The 16,652-nt window shown below is 38.3% G+C and overlaps 1 protein-coding gene across 1 annotated transcript; it reads left to right on the forward strand.

Annotated features, from left to right (window-relative positions):
* The first annotated feature begins 13,490 nt into the window (after nucleotides 1-13,490).
* On the forward strand, nucleotides 13,491-15,542 carry LOC137002930 (5-beta-cholestane-3-alpha,7-alpha-diol 12-alpha-hydroxylase-like). Its single transcript, XM_067362889.1, has one exon. The coding sequence runs from the start codon at nucleotides 13,530-13,532 to the stop codon at nucleotides 15,060-15,062; it is 1,533 nt and encodes a 510-aa protein (XP_067218990.1). The 5' UTR covers nucleotides 13,491-13,529; the 3' UTR covers nucleotides 15,063-15,542.
* Nucleotides 15,543-16,652: the final 1,110 nt, after the last annotated feature.

Raw genomic sequence — 16,652 nt, forward strand, 5'->3', positions numbered from 1 at the left:
ACCATGGTTAAACTCGGTTAGAGTAGCAAAACCATGGTTAATTTGTGGTTACCATGGTTTAACTATGGTTTAACTACATTTTTTTGGTTTTATTTGTAGTAAAACCATGGTTCATTTTCGTAAGGGCATTATTGTAAAACTAGCTATTCTCCTTCAAAAAAATCTAACCTGCCACATATGGGAATGTCAACAGGCACAGGATACTTACATTGTTTGTTTTTTTAAAAAACGAGGTGACTGTTTTTTGTCTCTTCATTCCGAAATCACTGACTCAGTCGGTGTCAGCTCAGTCATAGTATATGATCACTATGGTTACCGTCCTAAGTCCTACAGGCACGATTGAGGCAGCTACCAGCTCCTCATAGGACCCCGCGTTGCCAAGTCCGCGGTTTTCCATATGGGTTTTCCGCAGAATTGGGTTACTTCATCACTATTTCCGCGGGCTGTTTTTCATGTCGCGGGTTGAAGCAACACCAAATGTGATTTTTACCGGGGAAGCAGTCCCCCTGAAACGCGATTGGGCTTGTTTTGAGTAGCAATTGGGTGGGTTTTGTTGTAACCTGGCAACCCTCCCGAGTCCCGTCGTCACTCAGGAGTCGTAGCAAGCCAAGCACGCGTGCACGCACACACACACACACACACACACACACACACACACACAGAGCGTAAACGTCAGGTATCGTGTGTTTATTGACAGCAGAACAGCGTGTAGTGAGAACGTGACTACAAAGTAATAGTGACCGGTGTAGATTATTATTGTGTGTCACCTTGCTCTGCCCCGTTCGTAGGGGGGGACGGATCGGGTCACTATGGGGGATCGGGTCACAGTGCCATCTGCGCGCCTGGTTTGAAAAACGCATGCTCTGGAATTTGATATACTCCTCCTAGACGATTAACCCGATCGCCACCAAACTCGGTCAGCATGAAGTCAACACACTGACGATTAAAAATTGCCAGCGGATTTTTGATATCTCGAACGGTTTGGACGTGGCGAGGCAACGAATTTATGGCGAGAAAAAGGAAACAGGAAATGTGTTATAACGTCTGCATACATATATTGATCTTTATGAAACTTCAGGAGTGTGTTGGTTGTAGTAGTCTGATCACATGGATGTGACTATTGTGAGTCAAAGTTATAGCGCCACCAACTGGCAGCAGGAAGTGTATCACTTTTTGAAATGCTTTATCACCCTCTTATTTTTACCTGATTTGCTTCAAACTTCATCAGTGTAAAGTCAATACACAGCAGATGTAGACCTATGACAGGATTTTTGATATTTGAAATATTGTTGCCATGGCAACAGGTCAAACTGTAATAATATTCTAGGGTTTTTTTGAGGCTCTTAACATGCTTCAAATTGCATGAAACTTGACACACACATCAATATTGTCAACCAGTAGAAATGGACAAAGCCATAGAAATGGGCGTGGTGGAGGGGCTCAGTAGCGCCACCTTTTGACAAAAGTGGGGGGGTTAGTTTTTTCTACAGTCACCAAACTCGGTACACATATTGGTCTCATCAAGCCGGATAATTTTCTAATTTACATTCATTAGCTCCAAACAACAGGAAGTCGGCTATTTTTGTTTGAATGTTAATTTTTTTAAAAAACAGGCTATGAATTTTATACTACTACTCCTACAGGGTTTATCCAATTTACACCAAGCTTTTTTTAACTTGTTGCTAACACATTCAAGTTGTTTAATTGCAAACGGATTTTGGATACCTCAAACGGTTTGGCCGTGGCGAGGCAACGAATTTATGGCAAGAAAAGGGAAACAAGGTGTTATAACTTCTGCATACATTAATTGATTTTGATGAAACTTCGGCTTAGTCTTCGTTGTACAAGGCTGATCACATGGATGTGACTATTGTGATTCAAAGTCAAAGCGCCACCAACTGGAAGCAGAAAATGTGTCACTTTCAGCATACATTGAGATCACCCTCTTATTTTTACCTGATTTGCTTCAAAATTCATCAGAATAATGTTAAAACTTGGCACATTTAAACCTTTGAAAATGAGCAGGGAGGAGGGGCTCTATAGCGGCACCTTGTAGTGCAGTAAATGTGGAGTGAATTTGACATAGTCCTTTGATGTTTAACCGTTTGAAATGCCGTGCACAGTTGCCCTGAAGCCGCCGGGGTGGCGGTGCCACCGGGCTTGGGCCCGCCATCGCTGCTCGCAGCTATATTTATTATTTTTTTTCTAAGTTTTTTGGGGTTTTGGGGCCCTTAACATGCTCAAAAACTCTTGAAATTTTGCACACGGATCAGAACCCGCGGCCATGACAGCTGTAGAAAAGCTGGTACCTGGGCGTGGCAGAGGGGCTCGACAGCGCCCCCTTGAATTGGGTCAGAAAACGTGGTCCATATATCAAACACGCTTGCACATACAAGTATAAAACTCGGTACACATATAGACTTTATCGGGCCAAACAACTTTCGTACTCTAAGTTACACGTCACCTCAACAGGAAGTCAGCTATTATGGGTTGTTTGAAAAACGCATGCTCTGGAATTTGATATACTCCTCCTAGGCAATTAATCCGATCACCACCAAACTCGGTCAGCATGAAGTCAAGACATTGATGATGAAAAATTGCCAGCGGATTTTTGATATCTCGAACGGTTTGGCTGTGGCGAGGCAACGAATTTATGGCGAGAAAAGGGAAACAGGAAATGTGTTATAACTTCTACATACATATATTGATCTTTATGAAACTTCACGAGTGTGTTGGTTGTAATAGTCAGATCACATGGATGTGACTATTGTGAGTCAAAGTTATACTGCCACCAACTGGCAGCAGGAAGCGTGTCACTTTCAAAATGCTTTGAGATCACCATTTTATTTTTATCCGATTTGCTTCAAACTTCACCACAATAATGTCAAAACATGGCAGATGTAGACCTTTGAAAAGAATTGTGATATCTCAAACATAGTTGCCTTGGCAACACATCAAACTTTTATAATATTCTTGGGCGTTTTTGAAGCCGTTAACATGCTTCAAATTGCATGAAACTCGACACACATATCATTATTGTCATACAGTAGATATGGACAAAGCCTTAGAAACGGGTGGGGAGCAGGGGCTCTGCAGCGTCACCTTTTGACAAAAGTGGGGGGTTTAGTTTAACCTACAGTCACCAAACTCGGTACACTTATTGTTCTCATTAAACTGGACAACTTTCTCATTTACAGTCATTAGCTCTGACCAACAGGAAGTCAGATATTTTGGTTTAAATGTGGATTTTTCAAACATTCTTTTGCACACACATAAGCTCTCTTAGACGTAGGGTCTCAGTCCCCCTACCCCCCTCCCTCTGTGTGTGTGTGTGTGTATGTGTGTGTGTGAGTGAAAGTGAGAGACAGAGAGACAGAGAGAGTTTTACAGCTTCAGATCAGTTATTTAACCCTTTTATTGCAGACTCACTGTGCTTAAGAGTTTATTTGCAACCCTTACTCAAACACATCTGAAGCAGCTAATCAGGCCAGTTAATCTGTAGGCCACTGACAACATATTATTACATTATTAGTTTGATAATTAGGGTTAATTCAAATATAAAAACACACTGCAAAAGCATGCTTTTGGTGCATAAGATTGGGGCACAAACAACAGCTCAGGGAGGTCAAAAACATGAAGTGTGAGGATTATTGACTAGCCTTATTCCTGACTAGCCTACTGCGTTTCAAATTACGGGTTCCACTTCCGGTTTGGTGAACTTCCATTCAAAAAATCTGAAACTTATCATTTCAAATCATATGGTTGCCCTACAATTAAAGCTTATCTGTCAGCTTGACTGAATCAGCTGTCAATTTCTTTCATGTTTTATTTTCAGACATCATGAGAATGACATAACGCTTGGTATTGTAATATGTTACAACAAAAATATCTATGGCAAGAGCTCTTTTCAGCAGCTGCTTTCTATCCTCCAGAATATTTTATTTTGTCTCTTTGCATACTGCTGTAATAGTATGAAAAAGGACAGCATATACTGTACATTTGTGGTCTGTTCTCTCTATATAATTTACAATACATCCCATTAATAATTCACTGGAATGCACAAAGAATCTCCTCAAAGCCTCACGTCTCTTTCCAGGTTTGTTTCACAGGTATCACACAATGCTGAAGTTCATGACCTTTTTTTATTAAGGCAATGTATTACATAATGCACATATATATATATTATTATAGCATATGTTCAACCCATCCGTTATTGCTGTGGAAAAAAATCACACCTTTACATGGCTTGTTTAAATTATGTTGTTGATGCTTTCACACTTTTAAATGTCCATTTATTGTTCATTGGTTGAAGGGTGAGTAGAATAATGTCATCTTATTGTACCCAGTTTAAAAAGATCATAGTGTCTATCACTGACCGTTTACAGTTTAACAGAAATTACTCCCATAATTTGTGCAAAGCGTCATGGGGCGTTGGAATAAGGTGGATACAACATCAGCAATCACAGACATTCGCATTAAGGCTTTGAAAAGAATAGTGATATCACAAACACTGTTGCCATGGCAACGCATCAAACTTTAATATTAGTTTTGGAAGCTTTTGAGACTCTTAACATGCTTCAAATTGCATGAAACTCAATGCACACATCAGAGATATCAACCAGCAGACATGGGCAAAACCGTAGAAACGGTCGGGGAGCAGGGCCTTTTGACAAAAGTGGGGGGGTTAGTTTAACCTACAGTCACCAAACTCGGTACACTTATTGTTCTCATTAAGCCGGATAATTTTTTAATTTACAGTCATTAGCTCCGACCAACAGGAAGTCTGCTATTTTGGTTTGAATGTGGATTTTTTGACTAAACAGGCTCTGAATTTTAAACTACTACTTCTAGGGAGTTTATTCCATTCAGACCAAACTTTTTTTACATGTTGCTAAGACATTGAAGATGTTAAATTGAAAACGGATAATGTATATCTCGAACCGTCTTGCCATGGTAATAGATTGAAGTAATGTAAAAAAGGTAAACGGAATGACTCATATTCTCTATTAAAAAAAAAACACTATACACAATTAATTTATATATAGAATAATATAGATGTTTGAAATAAACACATTTTATTCATTTTCTTATATTTTATTTTGTCTCTTTGCATACTGCTGTAATAGTATGAAAAAGGACAGCATCTGTACATTTGTGGTCTGTTCTCTCTATATAATTTACAATACATCCCATTAATAATTCACTGGAATGCACAAAGAATCTCCTCAAAGCCTCACGTCTCTTTTGAGGTTTGTTTCACAGGTAAATACAATTTATTAAAATGGAAATCACTTTGAAATAGTATCACACAATGCTGAAGTTCATGAACACTTTTATTAAGGCAACGTATTACATAATGCATATTTATATATATCACTAGAGTATATGTTCAACCCATACATTATTGCTGTGGAAAGAATCACACCTTTTCATGGCCAGTTGAAATTACCTTGTTGATGTTTTCACACTTTTAAATGTCCACTTATTGTTTGTTGGTTGAAGGGTGAGTAGAATAATGTCATCTCATTGTACCCATTGTAGTTTAAAAATAAAACGCATTACTGCATTCATAGAGTCTATCACTGATCATAATTCAGATTTTGATCTCCATATCCATTTACATATATTATATATATCTTCCAAGGGGTTTTTTCCCTCCTAGGACTTTTTTCCCAGTGCTAGCACGCTGGGTTTTTCTCCTAGGGGTTTTTTTCCACCCCTGGGAGTCAGCCGACATTGGCTTAATGTAGCACCATCTTGTATATGTTACATATTACCACGCTTGGTTGTACAGCTTATTTTTAACCACTTCCCTTTTTCTGTGCTTCTAATATGTAAAGCTGCTTTGAACAATTACCAATTGTAAAAGCGCTATATAAATAAATTTGACTTGACTTGACTTGACACTGACTGTTTACAGCTTAATTACTCCCATAATTCACGCAAAACGTTATGGGGTGTTGGAATAAGGTGAATACAACATCAGCAATCACAGACATTCGCATTAAGGCTGGATTAGATTTCTCAGAGCACTGTGGAGTTTGCACAAATAACAGTATGTAATTTGCTTTAGAATTTTTATAGAGGTTGTCTAAGAAAAAAAACACAGACATGTCAGATTAGGATGATATTCTGCACCCATTTGAAATTGACAATACATTCTATGACATGAAAGTCATCTCAGTTTAAACAATATCATGGATGTGGCTTTTGTGGTTTATCATTATACGAGCATCAGCTACTGCAGTAAATGTGGTGTGAAATTGACATAGTCCTTTTATGTTTAACTGTTTTAAATGCCCATTGCCTGCCATGCACAGTTGACCTGAAGCCACCGGCGTGGCGGTGCCACCGGGCTTTGGCCCGTCATCGCTGCTCGCAGCTATATTATTAATTTTGGATTCGTTTTAATCTTGAGAATTTGCTTTAAATATTGATGTGCCATTTTATGATCTGTGCATTTTTCATGAAATTGTGAGCATGTGAAATATACATACCTGTATTCAGTTGCCGGCTATGCTATTTTTGTTGTAAACGCATATTACTCAGACTCATTAGAGGGTGAAAACAACGCAACAGAAGCATGTTGGAGGCTTGATATGAAAGTTTAAAGTCTTTGGTTTTGTATGCAAAAATAATTTTTGTGCTACCTATATGGATTCAATTTTTATTGAAGAGAGAATAAAGAGAGACACGCAAATGGGAGTTATATTATATAAGGAGCGCTAGTCTGACAGGAGGATGGCTGGTGCGATCGCGTGCCAGTCGATAAGGGGCTTCCCATTGTTAAAAATCAGCGTTTAGGTCAGTGTGTTTACATTTCTAAGTTGTTTGATTTGTTCTATACAACGTGTAACACCATATTTGTAGAGCAGAGATAATGTACGTTTCAGGGGATACCGGGAAATGCTCATAAGTGATGAGAGGAGTTGAGAAGTTAATTTCCAGCGAATTTAGTAAAACCATGTCAAATTTAATAGGCATTTAAATACCTTTGAAAGTCTGTTACCATTGAAAGTCTGTTCTTTGAAATTAGCTTTAAAAAAAAAATAAAATAAACGATTTTATCATTGTTTTTCCACATTATCTGCCCATATCTTAAAATAAAACGTTGCGACTTCCGACTCATTTCGCCAGGGCGGGTCAGATATAAGTCTAAGGTGTCCCCTGAATGTGTCTGTAAAGTTTCAGCTCAAAATACCCCATAGATTTTTTTTTATTCATTTTTTTAACTGCCTGTTTTGGGGCATAATTAGAAATGAGCCGATTCAGGGTGTGTGGCCCTTTAAATCTCTTGCTCCACGCCCCAAGAGCTTGCACTTGCCTTAAACAACATAAAAAAAAGTTCAAACAGCTAATATAACCCTCAAAATGGATCTTTACAAAGTGTTCGTCATGCAGCATTTCTAATCGCATAAGTAAAGTGTTTATTTTGATGTTTACATTGATTCTGAATGAGTTTGAGGCTATGCTCCATGGCTAACGGCTAATGCTACACTGTTGGAGAGATTTATAAAGAAGGTATACCTGAGGGTGGGGAGCTTGCAGGTGGGGAGCTTGTGGGTGGGCACCCTGCCTGGCCACTGCCGTCATTGGCTTTTGAACAATTATGGCCGTTTATGGACCCTAACCTGTCGTGGTTACCCAAGCCACCTGATCTACTGTGGTTACCCAAACCACCTGACCTGCCGTAGTTACCCAAACCACTTGACCTGCTGTGGTTGCCCGAACCACCTGACCCACCTGACCTGCCGTGGTTGCCCAAACCACCTGACCTGCTGTGGCTGCCTGAGCCACCTGACCCGCCATAGTTACCCGTGGCGCCTGATCCACCGTGGCTACCCTGGAGCCTGCATTGGAGACCATGGTCCCGCTATAGCTCCAACGCACCCACCCTCCCTCCCTATTCGTGCCTTTTACGTCGCGAGGACGCGCTTCCGGAAGGGGGGCGTTATGTAACGATCACCGCCTGTTCCTGTCACTCCCCGGACTACACTTCCCACAATTCTCCCTGTCAGTCACATGTTCACTCCACACCAATCACCTGTCGCCACATGCAGCCATGCACACACACCTCACTAATCACCACACCCAGCTGCAGCTTGTTACCTGGACTATAAAAGGACTCTCACTCACACCATCTAATCGCAAAGTCTTGTTTACCCTGTGTGACATTTCTGTGTGTTTCCTTGTTTCCTGTCTGCCTGTGTTTGATCTTGCCTGTTCCTGTTCATTGCCCCGTTGCTGCCTGTCCTGACTCTTGCCTTGTATACTGTTCTGTGAATGATATCCGCCTGCCTCGATCTACTGCCTGTACTCTGACTACAACTCTGCCTGTTCCTTGCTGTTCCTGTTTGCCACTGATCTACCCAGCCTGTACGACTATGCTCACTTTGAATAAAAGCTTGCAAATGGATCTCTGCCTCAGTCCTGCTTCGTTACAGTTTCACCAATGCTAACGTTGAGTGCTCATTTTCTAAACTGGCCCTTGTCAGGAACATGGACTATTAGACCATGTGTACACCAAAGTGCTGTGTAGACCTTAATTTTGACAGAGTTAACCACCAGATCCTCCTGACAACCCTCATGACAATGAGCCTGGGATACACGGCATGATTTTTGGCTGTCCCAGACAAAAGATTGCTATTGTGAAACAATCGTGGTGATTTCTGGGATCGTGGCTCTTTATCAGTGGTTCTATGTTGTAGTGTGAGAGAGGTTCAAAGACAGCTGTTTTCCCGGTCTTGCGACCAAAGATAGCCTACGATCATTTTCTGATGGTGTCAGAAATTCAAAGCACAGTGTGTTTGCTGCTACACAGTGTACTTGATGCTACTGACCAGCCATTAAAGATTTTGCGACATGAAATCAATGCGGCATGGCGATAAAACTTAAAACTGCTTACCTCAAGCTGTTTTCCCTTCTTCCTTCACCGCTTCCTTTTTTTCCAGCACAAATAAAAACTTCTACATAAAGGTTGGGGTGTAAATCTCCAAAATCTTCAACCACTGTGTCGTGCATCACAGTCAGTAGGTGACTCTATATTAAACAAAATGGCACTGGTTAAGGCGAGAAACCACAGGTGAATAGGGTATAAAAATGAACTAATAGATATCACCATACTTCCCCAGCTGATTGATTACATTAAAAATTGCAAACATTTTTTGTATTACAAGTTTTCTAAATATGCAATGCTTTAAATATGCAAATTAGGTATTATCTAATTAAATATGTGCTAATTTGCATACATTTCTAGAACAAAAATCTGAATATTGGATGACATCAGGTTCAAAATTCTCATTTAATTTTATGGACATATTAAATTCAAAGGTTTTTAATGAGGATATCTCTTGGATATCTCTTTTTATCACTCCATAAATCAGAAAATACTATCAACAGCCAGAAAAAAAAAATATTTTCAAAATTTTTTAGGAATAAAATGTTGTATAAAATCAGCCAAATTATATATCAACAAATCCCTATGTAAAAACCTTCAGAATATTGATAGAAATAAAACTAAAGATTGGTGTATGTAAGTCCTGCTGAAGTGGAGATTTCTGACTCAGAGCAGGAGAAAAAACTCATTTTGAGAAAATGGCCTTTAAAGATATTTACTATAATTGTAATCTATAGACGCAAATAGATAAAGTGCTATAAAATATACACTTGAAAGTGTATTTTGGATGTTTTCTTTCCACCAGTCTGAAAAAAAAACACTTTATGAAAAACCAAAAAGCGCAAAATCTCAATTTTTGACTGTAGTGTCCCCCCTTAATATCACTCTGCAATAAAACGTTTACGTGTTAGATCAGATTTTTTTTTTTTTTTTTTCAAATTAAGAACACTGACAAAGGTCAAGCCATTTTTGTCATTTTATGATTTCGAGAGAGTGATGCATGCATTTGTGTCTTCATGTCTGGACTATTGTAATTCCCTGTATGTGGGGATTAATCAGTCCATTTTGTGTAGATTGCAAATTGCCCAGAATGCTGCTGCAAGATTGCTGACAAGCTCTCAGAAACGGGACCATATTACCCATATTCTTTTTTTTTCTACATTGGTTGCTAGTCCGTTATAGGATTGATTTTAAGATTTTGTTGTTTGTTTTTAAATCTTTAAATGGCCTTGCACCACCACATATTTTAGATTTATTACAACCTTACTCACCATCCAGATCACTTAGGTCCACTGACCAGAAACTTTTGACTGTTGCTAGGGCGAAACGTAAATTATGGGGTGATCGTGCTTTTTCAGTGATGGCTCCGAGACTCTGGAACAGTTTGCTGCTAAATATTAGAACAGCTTCCACACTGGGGTCTTTCAAATCCCTTTTGAAAACTCATCTTTTTTCCCTGGCTTTTTTGTAAGTATTTATTTAGTGATATTTTTGTCATTTAATGTTGCTTGGTCAGATGTCTCTGTGCTGTTTAATATTGGTGTATATGATGTTTATGTTGGATCATTTCTTCCACAGCTAGAACAATATATTACAGTTGCAACAAGCTTGAACAGAACGCTGGTGTTTTGGTAATATACCTGGTGCATACGTTTCTAAATCCCTCCTTCCCCTTGGCTTCTCATCATAATGTAATATTACTGTTGCCAAAATACAGACAGTGATTGAAATCACATATGATTCAAACAAAGACCATTCAGGTTTGGAATAATGACTTTGTGGAAACTCTGAGGGGTTGTTTTGAAGCAACTGACTGGGAGATGTTTTTCTGGAGCAGCGAGGGAAATTTGGACTTACTTAATGACTCAGTTTGCTCATATGTCCTTTTGTGCTGGTAATGTTATCCCGTCTAAGGAGGTCAAACTTTATCCAAACAATAAGCCATGGATTGGTAAAGAAGTTAAACACTGTATCAATTTAAAACAATGGCATTTATTGAAGTTGACAATGAACTGAGGAAGGTTCTGAAGATTAAAACAAGGGTAGCCAAGGTCTGATATAAAGATAGAATGGAGGAGAGATTTAGAAGAGGGAATACAAAAACTGCATGGCCCAGATAGACAGTTGATATGTGGGCAGTAAAACTGGTCAGCAAACACTACCCCATGCTGCAGGCTGTCCTGATTTGATTTAGTGTTGTAGAACCAACCTGTTCTACAGTTGTATAGTTAGGTCAATTGGGATTACAAGGAGAATATAAAGAATTTGTGTCTCTAAGATTGAACCCTGTTAGGTAGTGTAAATTTCAAAACACTAAAACAGATAATGCAGTGCCTTATTTAGTATGACTTTGCCTCTCTTGCAAGATATGACGATGGATGGAGGCCCCTAGAGTGCGTGTATTTTATTTGCTCCAAACCAAAGAGTGATTTACCCTGCCTTGCTAATAGAAAAAATAGAAAGCTAATAGAAGTAAACAATATAATTTTCCTGGAATAAACCCCTCAAAGTTCCTAGCAATAGCATATTATAACTCTAGTAAGGTATCCGAATATAAACACACAGTGACCTTTGAAATACTTTATAGTATTTATAATACTTATCCAATAAAAAAATAGATACATTTTTACATCAGGCCATGATGGATAGAGGCCAATGGGCAAATGTGGCCAGGATGTCGGGCTTAAACCCCTTGTCTTTTCGAAGGACATCCTGGGATTTTTAACTACCACAGAGAGTCAGGACCTCGTTTTAATGTCTCATCCGAAGGATGGTGCTTCTTGACAGTATAGTGTCCCCATCACTATACTGGGCGTTAGGACCCACACAGACCACAGGGTGAGCACCCCCTGCTGGCCTCACTAACACCTCTTCCAGCAGCAACCTAGTTTTCCCAGGAGGTCTCCCATCCAGGTACTAACCAGACTCAGCCCTGCTTAGCTTCAGTGGGCAACCAGTCTTGGGCTATAGGGTGATATGGCTGCTGGCAAAAATCAGAACCTTCAATTTGATGTGAGCGTCTATTGGCAGGCCCATATATTTAACAATGTAATTGTCAACAGGTTGAGTTAAGGACCCATCAGCCTGCACTATAGAGTTTCATGACAGAACTTGGTATAAAACCAAAAAGGGCTCACATCTCACCCTTTTTGGTCTCACTACTGAGTTTTGTTATATATTGTAAGCTATTTAGTATATTTGACTTGCTTTACCTATGACAAGATAAATAATTAGTATATTTTAGATCTTCCTGAAAATGAATGATGTCAGTTATCTATAATGAACTCTCCCACACTGTTTTATTTGCATTGCATTCACATTTAGTCATTTAACAGAGGCTTTTATCCAAAGCAATTTACAAATAAGGAACATCACTTGAATCGTACTCTTAATTTTAGTATTTTATGTATGGTTGGCTCTTGATAAATTGCATGTTGTGTTCGTCAATCATAAGTCGATTTGGATAAAAGCTAATGTTAAATGATTAAATGTGAATATAAGGTAAATAAATAAATAAATAATAATAACAATAGTGTTAATAATAATAATCTCAATAGTGTAGTAAGTTAGGGGAGAGCTCGTTCTGAATAGTTGACATTACTGACATTCATAAAGATCTAAAAATACATGCATTTGCATGTATTTTATTTTTTGCATTTTATCTTTAATATTTAACAAAATACAATTAATAATATCAATATTTAAGGAAATTAGACCATTTAAATTTCACTAAACTATAGCTGCTGATTAATATACAGTATTTGTTATTCTTCAGTGCTTTGCTGTAAGTAAAGTATATGCAGCCATTTGAAGACATTTAGCAACAGGCAATGAATCAATGTAACCTTTATTGCACCATCAAGGTTATGTCTAACTACTGCAACAAAATCTCTCTTATCTCAGTGATAAGAATAGCCTTGATCCTTTCCCTTCTACATTATGACATTATCTGCACACTGTGATGCAGGAACTAGACATTTGACTACAGTAGGCTAATCTGAATTCAGCATAAGCTATTCTTTACTTCTTCCTCACTAGCCATAATATGTGATTCATTAATAATATAAGATTCATTAATCTTTTATAGTTACAATTTGGGATTTAAAATCAAATTCTAACTTTCTTTTCACAGAATATTAATTACAAAATATAACAAATTTATAAATGATAAATTTACTACATCTGGACATGTAACAAGTGACAAACCTTAAATGATACCAGCTTGGTTGTAAAAATCAATAACTGTTTTGTTTGTTTTTTTTTTTTACTTTTTTTTTTATTTAGGGAAGCCATGATCTTGTACATTATGGCAATTCAATAATATGATTTACCCAAAATGTCATATTGTTTAAGTGAAATGTAAGCAAGATGTTTAATTAAAATGGATCACATAAGCAATATGAAGAGTGTCAACTGATGTTGTAAAATATAGCACAAAAACATACAAAAAAAGATGCATACACAAAAACAACACTATAAAGAAACTCTATATTAAGAGTCATTACCTGCACTACAGAAATTCAAAGTCATGTGATTTGGAATTATTTTAGGGGGTGGAGCACAAACACAGCTGCCATGAAAGAGGAATTAAAAACAGAGCAGAGTGCAGCCACGAGAACGCCAAAAGAGGAACATGGGCAGCCTCCTTCAAATTCTGCTTGGTCTTTTTATCTCTGTCATAGGTGCCCTATACCTTTTGGGGTCTTTTCGCCGCAGACGAGCTGGTGAACCCCCTCTGGATAAGGGTCCTATTCCCTGGCTTGGTCATGTGTTGGAATTCAGGAAGGACACAGCCAAATTCCTGCAGAGAATGAAAGAAAAACATGGAGATATTTTTACAGTGCAGCTGGGAGGCTTTTATTTCACTTTCATTACAGATCCACATTCTTTTGGCTCAGTGGTCAAAGAGGCAAGAACAAAGCTGGATTTTACTAAATTTGCAGAACAACTGGTTGCAAGAGTATTTGGCTATCATTCCTTGCAAAATGAACACAAGTTTCTACAGGCGTCAAGTACCAAACATCTAATGGGAGATGGTCTGGTTGTCATGACTCAGGCCATGATGTGTAATCTTCAAAATTTGATGCTCCACAACGTTGGATCTGGGGATGACAAGCTATGGCAAGAAACTGGACTATTTGCTTACAGCTACAACATTGTCTTTCGTGCTGGCTATCTGGCGCTGTTTGGTAATGAGTCACTCAAAAGTACAGGGACTTTGGAAAAAGCTAAGGAAGTTGACCGGCAGCATTCGAATGAACTTTTCTGGGAATTCAGAAAATATGACCAGTTATTCCCAAATCTTGCTTATAGTGTCCTGGGACCCAGTGAGAAGATGGAGGCAGAGCGTTTGAAAAGGCTGTTCTGGAACACACTTTCAGTGCAGAAGATGAGATCTAGAGACAACATAAGTGGCTGGGTACATGAACAGCAACAGGTGAGAGCTGAACAGGGCATGCAAGAGTTCATGCAGGATCGATACATGTTTCTGCTTCTGTGGGCATCTCAGGGAAACACAGGTCCTGCAGCATTCTGGTTACTTTTGTATCTGATGAAACACCCTGAGGCTATGAAAAGCATTAAGTGTGAAGTTGAGCAGGTGCTCAGAGAAACAGGACAGGGGGCAAAACAAGGTGGGCCACTAATTGACCTGACTAGGGATATGCTCCTCAAAACTCCCATCCTAGACAGTGCAGTAGAGGAGACCCTCCGTCTAACAGCTGCCCCTGTCCTTACAAGAGCTGTCATGCAGGATATGACCATCAAAATGGCCAACGGACAAGAGTACAAGATCCGCGAGGGTGACAGAGTGGCTATTTTCCCCTACACAACTGTTCAGGTAGACCCAGAAGTTTACCCAGATCCCTTCACCTTCAAGTATGACCGTTTTCTCACACCAGATGGAAGCAAAAAGACTGATTTCTACAAGGGTGGAAAGAAGCTCAAATATTACAACATGCCTTGGGGAGCAGGAACTACTATGTGTCCAGGAAGATTCTTCGCTACAAATGAGCTGAAGCAGTTTGTCTTTCTCATGTTGTCCTACTTTGACTTGGAGCTGAAAAATCCAAATGAAGAGATTCCAGGTATTGATATCAGACGATGGGGCTTTGGCTCCATGCAGCCAACTAAAGATATCCAGTTTAGATACAGACTTCGATTTTAAAAAGTTTCATGTTATTTTAATTCTGTTTTCATACACTGAAGCTTCAACAATACTTATTATTAGACAGTATTGCTTTATGAAAGCTGGCTTTAAAACTGACATGCTCACATTTCCTGTGTATTTAAACAGTGAGATTGCTGGAAAAGGTTAATAACTGTGTCATAAACTACCCCGAGGTGTTGTTTTTGTTATATCTCATAGCCTGAATGTCTCAACAGTTCAATGAGCTTTATGTAACTAAGCTTTCAATGTAACTCTGTGTTACACAAAGATCTATGCAAGAATAAATGTCATACAACATACATTGGATCAAGATATTTTTGTGCATAATCCACTTTAAGCATCAACATAGTGCCCATGTACTATTTGAGAGAAAAACAAGATACACCCACACACACACCCCCACACACACACACACACACACACACACACACACACACACACACACATTTTTGATTTTATAATCGAATATAAAATAAAGACATTAAGCTCCTTGTCTTTTCGTTGTTCCTTATTGACTATACTGAACTGATGTTTATTTTCAATAAAAAAAAAAATATATATATATATATATATATATATATATATATAGGGTCAACTTTATTTTTTATTTGGGTGTTGAGCTTGCTATGTTTTACCTTTTTTGTAGGGATAGTTTATCCCTAAAAGAAAATTATAACAACTTATTAATTATAACAGTTATATTTATACTACTAATGCTGGTAAAAGCTTCAACTTAAATTTTATATTTCTGTCTTCTCTAACAAATATTCTAAGGATTATTTATATTGATAAAAACTGCCTCATCAAAGTACTCATATGGGCCTAACATGCAAATGCACTATATTAAGCATCAGTTTTATAAGGAAGACAGTTTAACATGTTGTGTTAACATTATTTCTGCCTTTTATGGGAAAAGTCACTTTAAGACATTCTTCTGTTTTGTTTTGTTTTGCTTAGGCAGGAGGTATGAAGCTTCAGATAAACAGGAAGAAACTATGAGTGCTAGGTCAGTTTATGCAGGCAGGCAGATAACTGGTGAAAAATCCAGCATAAACTAGAATGAATTCTTTGTTGGTCCTGGCTGGTTTATGCTGGTTAGTGCAGGCATAAGGCTGGTGTAGCTGATGGACCAGCATATTCAGGCTTAATTTGTGACAGAAAATAATTAAGAAGTAGAAATACTGCTACAAAGTGATCCATGCCATGTTTTGGCAATGATCTACTGGATTTGATTGCTATTCATATTTCCAACGCATGACAAGCAACTTATAGAGAATATAGGCTGCCTATAAACCTGGATGCACTTCTGTTATGTTGGAAGTGTTTTTTGAAGCCTATGCATTCAAGTCACTATGGATATTTTCACATTTAAGTCATCTTTAAATCTTTGTGTGCAGAGCTGGCTTTTTCAAGTTCTAGTTGAGTAATATGTGAAAAATTGCCAAAATCCACATAAACTGGTACATTCGCTAATTTTTTTATTCAACAAAAAGAAATGTGCATAAACTATGATGGAAATTGACAGAAGAAACTCCTCACAAATTTATTATAAGATTGCACGTTAAAAATGTGACTTAAAATGTTTTG

The sequence above is a fragment of the Chanodichthys erythropterus genome, chromosome 16, assembly GCF_024489055.1.
Source record: "Chanodichthys erythropterus isolate Z2021 chromosome 16, ASM2448905v1, whole genome shotgun sequence".
In the NCBI taxonomy this organism is placed as follows: domain Eukaryota; kingdom Metazoa; phylum Chordata; class Actinopteri; order Cypriniformes; family Xenocyprididae; genus Chanodichthys; species Chanodichthys erythropterus.

What these genes read in the sequence shown, in the direction of transcription:
- LOC137002930 (XM_067362889.1), top strand. Translation starts at nt 13,530, where the DNA reads ATGGGCAGCCTCCTTCAAATTCTGCTTGGTCTTTTTATCTCTGTCATA.